We start from the raw sequence: 17,607 nt of genomic DNA, 5'->3' as shown, positions 1-17,607 counted from the left end.
GGCATGGACCTGACCAGGTAGTCACGGAGGGAACGGTCTTTGCAGAAGGCGGAAAGTGGTGGGGAGGGAAATATATCCCTGGTGGTGGGGTCCGTTTGGAGGTGGCGGAAATGTCGTCAGATGATTTGGTTTATGCAAAGGTTGGTAGGGTGGAAGGTGTGCACCAGGGGGGTTCTGTCCTTGTTACGATTGGAGGGGTGGGGTCTGAGCATGACTCAGATCAGATAAGAACTTACAGTTAACAATGGGGTGATGCAGGCAAGGGTAATGGGTTAACAAGGTGGAAAAGCAGCCATTATATAGACCCATTTAACAAGATATGGAAGCATTCAGTATGTAACGTCATGATGTGAAGCCAGTTATTCCTTGTGTAACAGCAGATCACTTAATCTTGACTATTGATACTCATTGATTGTAACGATCATCCAATCAATATCCATGCTGCCTGATCTGGATGCTCCTCCCTGTAAAATGACTATATAGTTCGTTGAGAAACTACAGTTCCAGAGAAGACAGTGAACTCATGTCTCTGCAATCGTTCTCTCTCCCATTCGGACCCAAAATAAAGAAGAAGGAGATAAGACTATACTGTGTCTCTGAATGTTTTGCTTTGACTGATGGGGCAACAGGACGACACCGCCATCACTTCTTCTGACAGCTCATTCCATATACCTGCTGCATGAAGACGTTGCACTTTAGGCCCCTTTTGAATCGTTCCTTCTCACCTTGGATTCTGGGTAATCCCAAGATGGAGCACAGGAAAAAATTGTGGCTCTAAGAGCTGCTCCTTTTTGAGGTATTTTAGGTGTTGGAGGGGATTTCCTCGAATTCCAGGAGCAGCAATTACTGTTTTATAAGCTGTTGCAATGTATTGGAACTTTGGGGAAAACAATCAAACCAACTTTTAAAAACAGAAGACAGACAAAAGGCGGCAACCACATGGTCAGTGAGGGAGAGAGAGAAAGAAACTGACACTGCTACCTGACACAGCAGTGAATTTGCACAGTTAATGCCTTTACTGTGTGAGCTCATGTATCTCTGGTCATCGGAGTGCATCTAGGAAAAATTAAACAGTGAAATTCACAGCTGACCTTGAAGGAACCGATAAGGGCAAGCTCACAGAAGAGGAACGAGCAAGTGCAGTTTTGAATGTGTACCCTTGCTATAAGTCTACAGTCGTGAGTAGAGTGGGTTCTTTCTTGATATGTTTTATTGAGATCTGTCTCTTGATTAAATGTTAAAAATATAAACCATAAGTACTAAGTTAGCCTGGAGCACTGTTTTTAGAGCAAAAAGGTGGTGCTATTTTCTGGGTATGTAGATGGTGAAGGAGCAAAGTTGGCCTTTAGTAGAGTGATGTGCTCTTCCTGTTAGATGTGGGAGTTTAGGGAGAGTTTCCATGTTACAGATGATTATTTCTGCAGGAAGTGTCTGTGGTTGCGAATCCTATCAGATCTCATGGGGTTGGAGTGCCAGTTAGAGGCAATGAAGGATTTGCAAGAGCACAGAGTTATGATGGATGGCAGGAATAGGAAGGAAGAATAGCTGTAGATACAGTCACATAGACGGGTTAACTCCAGAAAAGGTCAGAGGGGTAGGCATGTAGTGCAGGAGTCTTCTGTGACCATCCCAATTTAAACAAGTATGCTGTCTTGTCAAGTGTAGATGACGACAGAATCTCAGGGGAACGTAGCACAAATAGCCAAGTTTCCGGTACTGAGACTGGCTCGAATGTAATGAGGGGTACGTCAGGTTCCAAGTGATCAATTGTGAGAGGGGTCTATGTAGTCCAAGGCACAGGCAGACGTTTGTGGCCAGCAATGAAAAATCAGAATGGTGTGTTGCCTCCCTGGTGCCAGGATCAAGGATATCTCAGAGAGGGTGCAGAATGCTCTCAAAGGGGACAGGGACAGATTGGAGCTAACGACATAGGAAGGAAAAAGGATGAGATTCTGAAAGGAGAATATAGAAAGTTAGGCAGGAATTTAAAATGGAGGCCCTCGAGGGTAGTATAATCTGGATTACTCCCAGCGCTATGAACTAGTGAGGGTAGGAATAGGAGGATCGAGTATATGAATGCATGGCTGAGGAGCTGGTGCAGGGGAGAAAGGTTCACATTTTTGGATCATTGGAATAGCTTCTGAGGTAGAAGTGACCTGTACAAAGAGGACGGACTGTACCTGAATTGGAAGGGGACTAATATATTGGAAAATTTGCTAGAGCTGCTGAGGGGATTTAAACTAGTAAGGTGGGGTCGGAACCCAGGGAAATCGTGAGCAAAGAGATCAAACTGAGAATGGCACAATTGGAAAAAGGAGCAATTCAAAACAGTCAGGGGAGGCAGGAACAAAGCAGAGAACAAGAGTTTAGATCAGAGTGGTGCTGGAAAAGCACAGGTCAGGTAGCATCCAAGGAGCAGGGAAATCGACGTTTCAAGCAAAAGCTCTTAATCAGGAAACGTCAATTTTCCTGCTCCTTGGATGCTGCCTGACCTGCTGTGTCTTTCCAGCACCACTCTGATCTAAACTCTGGTTTCCAGCATCTGCAGTCCTCACTTTTGCCAAAGCAGAGAACAAGGTAAAACTGATAAATTAAATGGCATTTACTTCGATGCAAGAGGCCTAACAGGTAGGCAAGTGAACTCAGAGCATGGCGAAAATGAGCACTGCAGATGCTGGAGATTAAAGTCAAGAAATGGGACTGGGATATCATAGCAATTACAGAAACGTGGCCCAGGGATGGACAGAACTGGCAGCTTAATGTTCCACAAGGATTAGGGCTGAGCCCACTACTTTTCGTCATTTATATAAATGATTTGAATGCAAACATGGGAGGTATAGCTACTAAGTTTGCAGATGACACCAAAATTTGAGGTGTAGTGGACAGTGAAGAACGTTACCTCAGAGTACAACGGGGTCTTGATCAGGTAAGCCAATGGGCTGAGGAGTAGCAGGTGGAGTTTAAGTTTAGACAAATGCAAGATGCTGCATTTTGGAAAAGCAAATCGGCGCAAGACCTATACACTTAAAAGGTAAGGTCCGAGAGAGTGTTACCGAACAAAAAGACCTTGGCATGCAGGTTCATAGCTCCTTGAAAGTAGAGTCGCAGGTAGATAGGATTGAGAAGGTGGTTGATATGCTTTACTGGTAGGAGAAAGTGAGGACTGCAGATGCTGGAGATCAGAGCTGAAAATGTGTTGTTGGAAAAGCGCAGGTCAGGCAGCATCCAAGGAGCAGGAGAATCGACGTTTCGAGCATGAGCCCTTCTTCAGGCTCATGCCCGAAACATCGATTCTCCTGCTCCTCAGATGCTGCCTGACCTGCTGCGCTTTTCCAGCAACACATTTAAGCTTTACTTTACTGGTCACAGCTTTGAGTGTAGGAGTTGGGAGGTCATGTTATGACTGTACAGGACATTGTTTTGAGGAAATTAGAAAGCAACAAGTTCCATTTTTACTTCTTTTTCATGACATATTGGGAATTCAAGGGTTAAGCATTCCACTGCTAAAAGGACTCACTGCACTATCGATTGCATGCCTGTCCTCTTACACAATGAGCAGGGACATCACAGCAGAGAGGTTGGCTGACTCCCAGAGAACAGAATCCTCTGGAACCATACATGTGGATTTCACTTGCAGCCTCAGGCAAAGGGGTTTGCCCTCTTTAGACAAGACTGATTGCCTTGGTCATAACCTTATTAACTGCCTCCTGTGCCCATTATCATGCTCCCCCTATCTATTAACATCAGCATGTGAATCCAACAATGAGAACAAAGCAAAGTCCTTCTATTTAAATCTCTATCCAACAACATATGATTATGAAGAACGCAATAACCAGCCCCTATAAACCATTCGCTAGTTATCACAGGAAGTCGGCAATCACCGGGCACTGTAAAACTGTAATTACCTGCCTTAATGTGACAGCAATCAACCATGTGACTTGTCGACCTCTGTATTATTCCTTCAAAATATACCGCCTTCGTGTGGAGGGCAGAGATTCGTTGAGAATTGCCACCACAAGTAGACTAACTCCTCCTTTGGTGTCACCTAGAATCTCTTGCCGGCTGCCCGCTAATAAAACATCTACCATTGTACTGAAACTTGTGTCATCCAGATTTGTGGAAAAGTTACTTCAACAGGTTAGGCCACTTTTAGACTACTGCGTGCAATTCTGGTCTTCTTCCTATTGGAAGGTATTCCTAAACTTGAAAAGATTGAGACAAGATTTACAAGGATGTTGCCAGGGTTGGAGGATTTGAGCTATAGGGAGAGGTTGAACAGGCTGGGGCTGTTTTCCCTGGAGCATAAGAGGCTGAAGGATGACCTTAGAGGTTTATAAAATCATAAGGGGCATGGATAGGGTAAATAGGCAAAGTCTTTTCCCTGGGTGGGGGAATTCAGAATTAGCGGGCATAGGTTTAGGGTGAGAGGGGAAAGATATAAAAGAGACCTAAGGGGCAACTTTTTCCACACAGAGGGTGGTACGTGTATGGAACGAGTTGCCAGAGGAAGTGGTGGAGATTGGTACAATTGCAACATTTAAAAGGCATCTGGATGGGTATATGAATAGGAAGGGTTTAGAGGGATATGGGCCAAATGTTGGTAAATGGGATTTGATTAATTTAGGATATCTGGTCGGCCTGGACCGAAGGGTCTGTTTCCATGCTGTACACCTCTATGACTACGACACTAGGCCCTCCAGTTTTGGACTCCTCCATTCTAGGATAAAGACCTTGACTATTCATCTATCCATGCCCCTCATGATCTAGATTAATCTCTGCAAAGGTCACTTCTCAACCTGCAATGCTCCAGAGAGAAAAGACTCAACCTCCCGATAACTCAAACCCTCCATGCCCAGCAACAGCCATTAAACCTTTCCTGCACCCTCTCAAGTTGAACATCTTTCCTATAGAAGGGCAACCAAAATTGTATGTAGTTTTAGTAGTGTCCTCGCCAATGTACAGCCTCAACATGACATCCCAATTCCTGTACTCAATGTTCTCCACAGTAAATATAGATACAAAATATTAATTTAGCACTGATGTAGGTTTGCTTGCTGAGCTGGAAGGTTTGTACTCAGACATATGTCACCATACTACGTAATATCTTCAGCCTATGAGTTTTGTTTGTTGTCTGTATAGGGTCTTTCAGGTTCATGAGCTGCTGTTTTAGTGTGTTGGTGGGTTTGTGGGCGACCATAATGACAAGGGGTCTGAGTAGTGGATGACACTTTTGTTATCACTAAACGAAACAAATTAGAGGAAACCTTCAAGACCATCAATAATACTCTTACTGGCATAAAATTCATTAAAGAGGAAAACATCAACAAACTGCCATTTCTAGATGTCATAATAAAATGAAAAGCCAATGGGGAACTTCAAACCAGCGCCTTCAGGAAAACATACAGACCAAATATTGAACTACGAGAACAATCATTCCAACATCCACAAATTAAGCTGCATTAGAACATATTTCAACGAGCCACCACTCTCTGCAGCGCAGAGGAAAATCACCGACAGTGTATTAAAAAAGAACAGGTACGCAATGAACTCAGCTTGCCGGTTTCTCAGCAACAAACCCAAACAAGCAGATAAAACATGTCCAGAAACCCTAGCCACTCTCTCCTACATCAAAGACATCTCGGAAATGACTGCCAGACGACACAGACACCTTGGCATCATGACAGCCCACAAACCCACCAACACACTGAAACAGCAGCTAATGGAACTTGAAAGACCCGAGACAGACAAGCAAAACTAATGTCATTTACAAAATACCGTGCAAGAACTGTAACAAACACTACACTGGACAAACAGGCAGAAAATTAGCCACCGGGATACATGAACATCAACTAGCCACAAAAAGACATGACCCATTCTCACTAGTATCCTTACATATGGATGAGGAAGGACACTAATGCGACTGGAATAACACATCCACCCTAGGACAAGCCAAAGAGAGACACATGCGAGAATTCCTAGCAGCATGGCATCCCAAGTGGGACTTAATCCACAAACACATTAAGTTGGTTCCCATTTAACACCCCCTGAGAAAAAGAACAGGAAATGACATCACCTTAGGAAATGATGTCACCACAGAAAATAACATCACTAACCCAAGGGAACTCAAACACAAATAGAAAGCAGGCTACAACACCAGTGCTTCATCTGGAGGCTCACTGAAGATGTTACCTATTATGGTGTTGAAATGTCTGAAAACGAACCTTCAAGCTCAGCGAGCAAACCTACATCCAGAACCTCAACCTGAGCTACAAATATTCTCAAAACCCGATTCATTTAGTATCTCACCCATCTCCTGTGGTAGTACACAGATGGCCACATTGAATTTAGGGGTTTCTGTTGTCTTCCTAGGTACTCTTTTGCCTTTAGCATACTGAGAGAATCTCTTTGGGTTCTCCTTCACTCCATTTGCCAAAGCCATCTCATGTCCCCTTTTTACCCTCCTGAATTCCCTCTGAAGTATACTCCCACTGCTGTTATACACCTACAGAAATTCACTTGATCCCAACTGTCTATCCCTGATATATGCCTACAACTCTTACTTCACCACAGCCTCAACACCTCTAGTCATCCAACATCACTGGACCTATCAGCCTTCTTCGTCACACTCACAGGAATAGGGCCTCTGCATGTTCCTTTCTTTTTAAAAGCCTCCCACTTCCCAGCTGTTCCTTCTCATGCGAATAGCCTCCCCCAATCAACTTTCGAAGGTTCCTCCCTAATACCATCAAAATTGATCTTACTCCAATTTAGAACTCAATCCTTCTCCAGACTATTTTAAAAGTAACAATGATCACTTGCCCCAAAAGTGCTTCGATAGCATTTTTTTCTTCAGAATATAATATGGTGTGGTAAAAAACCTGACTGAAAAAAAGCTTCAAGTATAAACAAACATCACAAATCTGTGATCATAAATGAACCCTCCTTCCAACTGTGAAAACAACAACCATTCACCAGTACTGTGTCATTCAGCCAACTCTGTATCCCTTCTGCCACAATCCCTTTTATTGCACTGATTTTAACTTTGCTTACAAGCCTGTTGTGGTACATTTTCATACGACACATTTTCCACGGAAACATTCTAGAATCATCATTCTTGTGGGAATCCACCCCCATTATAAACTCAAATTCTTCTGCCTACACCCATCCCAATCATTGCCAAAGTCCTCACTGACAGACAGACACTCCTGACCCTCAAATGAATGTGCTGAAAATCTGCTGCTGGAAAAGCACAGCAGGTCAGGCAGCATCCAAGGAGCAGGAGAATCGATGTTTCGGGCATGAGCCTTCTTCAGGCTCATACCTGAAACGTCGATTCTCCTGCTCTTTGGATGCTGCCTGACCTGCTGCGCTTTTCCAGCAGCGCATTTTCAGCTCTGATCTCCAGCATCTGCAATCCTCACTTTCTACTCAAATGAATGTTCCTAACTTAGAAAAAACATTTACCTTTCTAAAAATTAATTTACAGAATGTGGGAATCACTGGCTAGGCCTGCACTCACTGTCCTCTTCCAATAACCCCAAAGGTGTGGGTGAGCTGCCTCCTTGAACCACTGCAGCCCATGTTGTATAGGTACACCCACAGTGCTAGAAGGAAAGTCCAGGATTTTCACGAGTGACAAACAAGATATGTCAACATCATTCCAAGTTAGGATGGTATGTAATTTGAGTGGAACGTGCAGGTGGTGGTGTTCCCATAAGACCATAAGACATAGGAGTGGAAGTAAGGCCACTCAGCCCATCGAGTCATCTCTGCCATTCAATCATGGCTGACGGGCATTTCAACTCCACTTACCCGCATTCTCTCCGTAGCCCTTAATTCCTTGTGACATCAAGAATTTAGCAATCTCTGCCTTGAAGACATCTAGCGTCCCGGCCTCCACTGCAATCCGACCCTGCTCTTCCAAGAATTTAGAAACCTCATCCTTAACGATGGATTCTAGAATTTTACCAACAACTGAGGTTAGGCTAATTGGCCTATAATTTTCCATCTTTTGTCTTGATCCTTTCTTGAACAAGGGGGTTACAACAGTGATCGTCCAATCATCTGGAACTTTCCCTGACTGCAGTGACTTTTGAAAGATCTCAACCAACGCCTCCGCTATTTCCTCAGCCACCTCCCTCAGAACTCTAGGATGTAGCCCATAAGGGCCAGGAGATTTATCAATTTTAAGACCTTTTAGCTTTTCTAGCACTTTCTCTTTTGTAATGGCAACCATATTCAACTCAGCCCCCTGACTCCCTTTAATTGTTGGGATATTACTCATGTCTTCCACTGTGAAGTCTGACACAAAGTACTTATTAAGTTCTCCAGCTATTTCCTTATCTCCCATCACTAGGCTTCCAGCATCAGTTTGAAGTGGCCCAATGTCTACTTTTGCCTGTAGCTACCTGCTACCCTGTCCTTCTAATGCATAAGGGTCATGGCTTTGGAAGGAGCTCTCAAAGGAGCCTTGGTGAGATGGTACAGTGTATCTTGTGCATGATAAAACTGCTGCTACTGTACTGAAGGTGGTTTATGGGTGCCAATCAAACAGACTGCTTTTTCCTGGTTGATTCGAAACTTGAGTGTTGTCAGAGCTGCAGCCATCCAAACAAGTGCAAACATTTCATCTCACTCCTCCTCGGTGTTTTGTAGATGCTGGACAGATTTTAGGCTATCAGGTGGTGAGGATTCCTCACATTTGACCTGCTCTTGGAGCAACAGTACTTATGTACCTGGTCCAGTTCAGATTCTGGTCAGTGGTAACCCCCACATGTTGATTGTGGGGGATACAACAATGCCAATGTCATTGATTGTCAAGCAGAAATATTTGGCTTCTCTTGTTGGAGTTCGTCATTCTTGCCATTTATTCGCCCAAACCTGAATGGGATCCAAGTCTTGGTGTATTTGGACACACACTACTTCACTGATTATGCAAACGTCATCCCATTGCAAAATATATTCCATAACTTGACAAACTTTTAGAAATTTGAGTTTATGAGCAAAATGGCAACGCAAAAGGTCTCAAAATATTTATTTACATCAATACTCTGAAACACTTAGATAGGAAATTCTGCTCGGTGTGTTAGCACTGGTGAATATATTCAAGACTTTAAACAGTAAAGATTGCTGTGAGCAAAGAGCTCATCTTGTAATTCCCATCAACTATTTCCAGCATGAATTTATTTCCATATTTCTAATGAAAACCGCTGACAGTTCCTATGCACCCTGAAAGCAAACTCCCCAGTGACTTGTTTCTTGATAAATTTATACGATGTTCTCCCACTGTAAAAACAGACACAATTAGAATCATGAAAATAAACAACTGAATAGATCATTTCTGAATCCAAACAGCTTCCAGTCTTCAACATCAAGTGGTATATTTCTGGAAATAAAGCACATGGAGATGTCACAAAGATGAGACAAATGGAAGTTGCCTCTTCCCTATATTTTTGACTCCCATTTGCCCAGATGTATCCCTCAAAACAAAAACAAATGCAATCTAGAACACATTATGGGCGGCACAGTGGTTAGCACTACTGCCTCACAGCACCAGAGACCCGGGTTCAATTCCTGCCTCTGGCGACTCTGTGTGGAGTTTGCACATTCTCCCCGTGTCTGCGTGGGTTTCCTCCCACAAACCAAAAATGTGCAAGTTAGGTGAATTGGCCATGGTAAATTGCCCGTAGTGTTAGGTGAAGAGGTCTTTTGTGGGGGAATGGGTTGCGCTTTGGCGGGTCAGTGTGGACTTGTTGGGCCGAAGGACCTGTTTCCACACTAAGTCATCTAATTATATGCTGTCATTTAAACACATCCACATAAGTCTCAAATTGTCATGCATTTCCTGACAGCACTGAGTAGCTCCATGATGTCCTATTTGTCATAACAGTCCAACATTAACAAATTCCCATGTTCAAATTCTTACCACTGCAATGAGAAAAATTGGACACAAAACATTCACTGTTTCTTTGAAATGCTGCAAGCAGCACTTGTCCATCGATTTACTGTTTTTACACTTTAAACATTTTACCCACGTACCTCAGCATCTAAAAGCCTAAGGCTTGGAGGGATTTTTGTTCAAAACACGAACAATGCTGAAGAATCTAGTTTTCCTAGCAGCGAGCAGCTTTTGCTCAAAGGCATTTGAAAACAAGTTAAAGTACAACTTAATAAAGATAACTTTTGAGGTTTACTGAAGGGAAAGCTGATAAAGTGAATAAACGAAAATGAAAAAAGTACTATTTATCTACCGGTTTTAAACTAAAATATATTCAAGAAATATTATTTCAATTGCTAATCTCCATTATTTAATGTGTTAGTGGTGTAAATCTAATTTAATTAACCCAAATACTTCGCAATGACCAGCGTTTTTTTAAATATACATTGTCTGCAGAAATACGGTATATGCAGCTAATACCCTGCAACATATGCTGTAAACAGCATTAATGGATGGGAAAACCTTTGAGACAGCAATTCTCAACAAAAATGTCACTTGGAAAACGTGGGGTAATAAATGACAATACACAGGCACTTGTTAGAGACAAATTATGTCTGACTAACTGCAAGGTCTTGGAGGAAGTGTTTGACTGAGATGAGCAGGTTTGCAGAGAACTCAGATAGTCAGCAGCACCTGAGTGAATGGAGGAACCTCTGCAAGTAATCAGCAGCATCGAGAGGAGCAGGCAAGTGGAGGTCAATGCTGCAAGCAGTCAGCAGCACATCAAGAAGCAGGGTTCAAACACATATCTTAGAAGACATAGCAAACAGCAAAATTACAGGAATGCCATAAGGCAATTAGCTGGGAGAGGAGCAGCCAACAGCTGAGTAGAGCAGAAGCATTGCTGAGGAGGATAAATTTGTATTTGATAAAAGTCAAAATGAGATCATGAAAGTCATGAGTTATTGCAATGAAGAACTGACAGCTGAAAATGAGAAAAAGGCAACTTTTTTTAAACCAAGCTTATAATTATACATGAGATTGCAACAGGAAGTAATAAATTTGTCATTTCATTATTGATCAATTATTCAAACTGGAGTTTGAGATTTTATATTTACATGCGTCCCAGACAAAACAAATGAACTGATAACGCCAAATTAAGTAAATTATCTCTCAGCCATCAGAGAGACTTGGCTGCAGATGACAAGATTGAGACCTGAATATTGAAGGGAAAGTTGCATTTAAGGAGACAAGAAACTCAAAACAAGTAGTCCTGAGATGGAGAAGATAGTTTCTTCAAATAGCACCTTCTGGAGGCAACCAGAAAGCAGGCTATCGTGCAGCAAGACAGGATTAATAACCTCAATGAATGTATCACTTGGTAGCAGTGACCATAAAATTACTGAATTTTACATTCAGTTTGACAGCATATGTGGGTCCAAGATGAGTATTTTACAGTTTAAAAATGGCAAGTGTGACGACATGAAAGCAGAGTGAGCTAAGGTGAAATGGTGAAAGGAGTAGGTGGGAGTCTAATATTAGAACATAGAAGAATACAGCGCAGTACAGGCCCTTCGGCTCTCGATGTTGCGCCGATCCAAGCCCACCTAACCTACACTAGCCCACTATCCTCCACATGCCTATCCAATGCCCGCTTAAATGCCCATAATGAGGGAGAGTCCACCACTGCTACTGGCAGAGCATTCCATGAACTCACGACTCGCTGAGTAAAGAACATACCCGTACCATCTGTCCTATACCTACCCCCCCCCCCTTAATTTAAAGCTATGCCCCCTTGTAAGAACTCAATAAGGCTTGTGAGGCATGAACTACCCCTCGCAAAGCCATGCTTACTATCTTTAATAAAACTATCTTTTTCCCAATAGTCATAAATTCCATCCCTCAGGACCCTTTCCTTTACATTGCTTATCGCAGAAGTGCGACTGACTGGTCTGTAATTACCGGGGACTTTCGTATTCGCTTTCTTGGACAGAAAAATAACATCCGCCTTCCCTCGGTCATCTAGTACTACGCCCGTGGAGAGTGAGGATACAAAGATCATCGCCAGAAGTGCAACATTCTCATTATTTGCTTTCCTTAGTACCTTTGGTCCTGTCCTGGGGACTTATCTGCCTTGTTGCTTCCAAAAAAATCCAACATATCGAGTTAATTAACATTAACCTGTTCAAGCCTATTAAACTGGTCCATGGTGGTCTCACTCTGTCGAGTGAATACTGAAGCAAAACAAAAACCTCATTTAACACCTGCCCTAACTTTTCAATCTCCAGGCGCAAGTTCTCTCCACTATCCTTGTTCAACCCTACCCTCTGTCTGGTCATTCTGTTATTCCCCATGTATGCTTAGAACGCCTTTGGGTTTTCCATAACCCTTCCCCCCAAGTTTTTTTCGTTTCCCCTCCCAAATCTCCTCACCTTATCAAACGCCTTACTAAAATCCATATACACCACATCTACCGCTTTCCCCTCCTCCACCTCCTTAGTCACCTTCTCAAAGAATTCAATAAGGTTTGTGAGGCACGACGACCTGCCCTCAAAACCATGCTGACTATCCTTGATCACATTATTCCTATCCAGATGTTCATAAATCCTATCCCTTACAATATTGATAGAATTAGATCAGTAATCCAGAACCTCAGGCTAGTGTTCGGGCGATATGGGTTTGAATCCATCCTTCGTTGTGAATTCAATAAAAATCAGGAACAATAAGCTACCATAATGGCAATCACTTAATCACTAACAATGGTTGTGAAAACTCATCTTGTTCAATAATCAACATTAAGAAAAGGAATCATAACTGGTCCATCCTTGTAACACCAAACCCACAGCAACGTAGCTGATTCTTAACTGCCTTCTGGCCAATAAATGCTGACCTAGCCAGAAACATCCACATGTTATGAACAATTAAAAGGATTGGTCAACAGTGAAGCATTGGCAGACATTTCAGAATAGATGCATTACAATGAGAATGAAAGCTTCCCAGGGAGGACCCAACATTCATTGTTAGCAAAAAACCAAAATTCAGATACTAACAATCCTAAAGAAACACTTATTTAGGGAAGGCGATATTAATTTTGCTGGACTGGGAATCCAGAGTCCTCAAGTAATATTTGGGAACATGGATTTGAAATCCAGCAGGGTAGATGTTAAAGTATGAATTCAATAAAAATCTGGAATTAAGCTCATGACAACCATATAAACACTGCCGATTATCTTCAACACCCATCTGGTTCACTAATGCCTTTCAGGGAAGGAAATCTACCATCCTTACCTGGTTTGGCCTACATGTGACTGCAGACCCACAGCAATATGACAACTCTAAACTACCCTATAAAAATTGAATAAAAATCCACTCAGTTCAAGGGCAATTGGGAACGGACAATAAATACCAACACAAACAGCAGCTCCACATGCCATGAACAAATAAAAGGAAATCACAAATTTGGGTGCCAGGTCAGGAAACGTGGCAGAAGAAATTAAAGATTAACTAAGATTCATAAAGGGAAAAAATTGAGGGATAAAGTTATTTGCAAATATAAAAACAGATGGTAAAAATTTCTAGCGATACTTTAAAAAAAAAGAGATCAAGTGAAATTAACCCTAGAGAAATTTCATCATGGAAAATAAGGATGATACAGGGATTGAACAGTTTTAAAAAAAAAGTCTTCAATATACAGGATACAAGTAATATCCCAGAAATCAGGATATGGAATAAATAGAAGAACTCAAATTATAATCACCAAGCCAAGTACCAAATGTTGGAGCTGTGGGGAGAAGTCCCTCAATCTTTTGATTCGATTCATTTTTGTTACATGTACTGAGATGTAGAGTGAAAAGTATTGTTTTGCATGCTAAACAGACAAATCATACCTTACCTCAGTACATCAGGTACTAGTGCAGAATGCAGAATATTGTGTTCCAGCTACAGGAAATGTGCAGAGAGAAAGATCAACTCCAATGTATGAGAGGTCCATTCAGGAAAGAAGCTGATTCTATTGGACTTCAGCCAATAACTTCAAAGAAGTGGCTGATGACCAAGTGGATGCATTGGTTTTAACTTTTCAGAATTCCTTACATTCAGAGAATGCTCCATCAGATTGAAAAATAGTGAATACAACTCCTTTATTGAAAAAGAGAGACAGTCAGTGCAGAAACTTACAATTAATTTGATATTTGTCTTCGGAAAGACATCCAAAGTCATTGTTAAAGACATTATGGAAAGGCACTGAAAAACATTCAAGTTAATCAGGCACAGGCGACATACTTTTCTGGAAGATATCATGTTTAACTGACTTAATGGAGTTCTTTGAAGTACCATTACAAAGAGATCTAAAAGGTCTGTTGTACATCTGATGAGGTACCACAAAGGTTATGGTGGAAAACGAAAGCTCATGGTGTAGCAGTATCATGGTGGCATGAAAAGCAGACTGGGTAGCTAATGGGAAAGACAGTAAGCATTGTTTTCAGGTTGGCAAAATGCAAGTTTGGTGTACTACAGAAATCAATGCTGGGACCACAAATGTTTACAATTTACACAAATGCTTGACAAAAGGACAGAAAGTATGGTTGGTATATTTGCTGATAACATTACAGGAAAGGAGAATAGTTAGGAATTTAAGAGGACATGAGGAGACTATAAAAAGATATAGCTAGATTGTGAGTGGGCAAAGATTTAGCAAACAGTATCTTGTAGGAAAATGTGAAATGTCAAGTTTAGCAGGAAGATTAAAAAATATATTATCCAAATGGTGAGAGACTGCATTTGAGAAGCAGAGAGATCTGGATGTCCTAGTGCATGCAGATACATCAGATAATTTGGCAAGTTAAAAGAATGTCATCACTGATTGAAAGTAGAATTGAATACAAAAGTACAAAGGTTATGCTTCATTTATACAGGACACTGGTGAAACTGTATCTGGAAAACTGCACAGTATTGGTCACCTCACTGAAGGATGGACGTAGATATAATGGAACCTGTTCAGGGAAGGCTCACTGCACTAAAACTGAAATTAGTGGGGTGCCTTATGAGAAAAGGATTGACAGCCTGGACTGTATCTGCTGGAAGTTTACAAAAATAATCCCACTTTAATGAAACATGCGATATCCCAAGGGACCTTGACATGGTAAAACTGTCAAGGATATTTCCTCTGTAGTAGAATCTGGAACTGTTGATCAAAGCCTAAACATCAAGGGTGTCCTATTGAGAGAGACAAAGCAACTTCTTCTCTTGCAGAGTCAAGCCTTTGGAATGCTCTTCCCCTTCAAACAGCATTGGGGGCAGAGTCCTTGAATGTTTTTAAAGCAGAGTTCAATAGAGTCTGGTTAAGTGAAAGGTTATCACGAGACAGGAAGTTTTGTTTTTGTAAGCACCACAGCTGTCTACATTTTCCAAGGCTTCCAACAGTTCAAGGGACAGCTCACCATCATCTTCTCCTTTCCAGGTCAACTAGAGATGCAATAAATGCTTATCTAGTCAGCAAGGCTCATATCCCAGCAATGATTTTAGTCAAGCAGCAGTAAGGACTTCAATTGGTGGAGGAACTGAAAGTATAGCGTACTGTTCAACAGTCATCATTCAGACTGGAAAGAAGGAAATATACATACATATATTCTGCCCATATCCAAGATATTAATTTAAGGCAATGAACCCCTGGATTCCATACAACTTGCACATCACTTAGATACTAACATACCTGAATCCCTGGTAGGCTTTCTGGATTATTGACATTACCTGATATCAATTTACCTGAGTTTGCTGCACTTTCTACAATCATGTTGCTTTAGGATAGTAAGTTCAAGAGGAGTCAGAAAAGATTTACCAAGACATTGCCAGGACTGAAGGATTCGAGTCCACTGGCACGTAGGAAGAGGAGGAGTGATTCATAAAATCATGAGGGTACAGAGAAGGTGAATAGCAAAGATCTTTTCCCTTGGGTGGGGAAACTTAAGTTGACATGGATGATTAGATTAGGTTAGATTAGATTCCCTACAATATGGAAACAGGTCCTTCGGCCCAAGTCCACACCAACCCTCCCAAGAGTAACCCACCTAGACCCGGTCCCCTACGTTTACCCCCGAATAGTGCACCAAACACTATGGAAAGTTTTCACATGGCCAATTCACCTGCACATCTTTGGACTGTGGGAGGAACCTGACCACCAGGAGGAAACCTACATAGACACGGGGAGAATGTGCAATCTCCACACAGACAGTCGCTCGAGGCAGGAATTGAACCTGGGACTCTGGCTCTATAAGGCTGCAATGCTAACAACTGAGCCACCATGCCACCCTGAGTTGGACCAAAGCATGTTTCCATACTGTATGACTCTTTAATTCTACATTACATTCCCCTATCAATGTTCCTAAATTCGATGCAATCTCCGTAGATTCAACAGATCTCCATGATATCAACGTATTCAAGGTCCCTGAAATCTCCATAGACTTGAAACATTTTCAACACAAGTGCAATCGAACTCCATATTATCTCTATAGTCGATACAATTCCAGTATTGCTGCACTTGAACTCTGCAAACTATAGATTCCCCAATATCAATACAATTGAACTCCCTGAATTATCTATAAGGTACTCAAATCCCTGCAAGCTATACAAATTCTACACATTCTCTTGACATCGACGGAAACTTCTTGCAACCCTCTATAGTTCACAATCAATGATTGTGAACTCTATGAAACAGCTACAGATTATATACATTTCACCTGACCCCAATGCACCTGTCACTCTCTTCAAACTGCATATATTCTACACATTCCCCGGGGTGCTGAGGCCCCGCCAACGCCCTATATATTCCATACATTAGCTGCCAAGTCTATGTTTATGGGCTGACAGCCCCAGTTACCGGAGTACTCGGCGGCGGGTGGGCTGCTCCGTGGCTGCCTCAGAGGCTCCTGCTGCTGGATGCCGCTCTTCACGTGAACGCCGTTGCCCTGCACGATCGCCGCCCCGTTAGCGGCGGCAGCGGCGGCCCCGGGCCCTGTCCCAACCGCGGGCCCGACTCCAGGCCCCGAGCCCGGGACCGCGCACAGCCCGTTCTCCTGAGCGCCGTCGCCGTGCCCCTGGGCCCGAACTCCGCCCGGGCCAGGGGCTTGCGGCCCGCTGCTGGTGGCGGTGGCGGCGCCGCCGCTGCTGCTGCTGCTACTATTGCCACCGCTGACGCCGAAACCCCGGCCCCGGCCGCGGCCCGCTCCCGGTGCCCGGTCGAAAGCGGCGGGTTTGCCGCCCTCCATCGTCCGTGACCGTTTGCCGCTTCAGACCCTTCCCCTCCCCCGCCCCTCTCCACACAGCCACAATCACTTCCGGCGGAAGTCGCTCGCGAAGGCCTCCCCTCCCCCACCGAGCATCCGGCTCAAAACAAAACAACCGGAAATGCGCGACAATGGGGTCAACTGCCGCTCCCGTTCGCCACCAACGAGCCCGAGACCAAGAGGTGACCGGGATGAAGGCAGGGTGGTCCTCCATCGGACCAGAGGGCCATGGGAGCGGCTGACCATTCAGCCCGTCGATCCTGGTCCGCCGTTCAAAGTGATCAGCACAGATTTATTACACAGGAATAGGAGTGGTCCATGAAGCTCACTCTGCCACTTAATGAGATGGTGGTTGACCTGATCATCACAGGTTTGCAATGTAGGAATAGG

The 17,607-nt window shown here is 43.1% G+C and overlaps 1 protein-coding gene across 1 annotated transcript in view; it reads right to left on the bottom strand.

The window, feature by feature from the left end:
- Positions 1-17,237, bottom strand: part of paip1 (poly(A) binding protein interacting protein 1) — a 70,023-nt gene extending 52,786 nt beyond the window's left edge. Inside the window, exon 1 of the mRNA XM_043703143.1 lies at positions 16,812-17,237. Within this exon, the coding sequence (XP_043559078.1) occupies positions 16,812-17,199 (388 nt within the window). The 5' untranslated portion in view covers positions 17,200-17,237. The remainder of the gene's footprint in view (positions 1-16,811) is intronic.
- Between the last annotated feature and the right edge of the window lie 370 nt (positions 17,238-17,607).

This window comes from Chiloscyllium plagiosum, chromosome 2 (assembly GCF_004010195.1).
Source record: "Chiloscyllium plagiosum isolate BGI_BamShark_2017 chromosome 2, ASM401019v2, whole genome shotgun sequence".
Classification (NCBI taxonomy): Eukaryota; Metazoa; Chordata; class Chondrichthyes; order Orectolobiformes; family Hemiscylliidae; genus Chiloscyllium; species Chiloscyllium plagiosum.
Note: the sequence above shows the minus strand (reverse complement) of the source record. Positions and strands in the feature narration are given on the sequence as shown.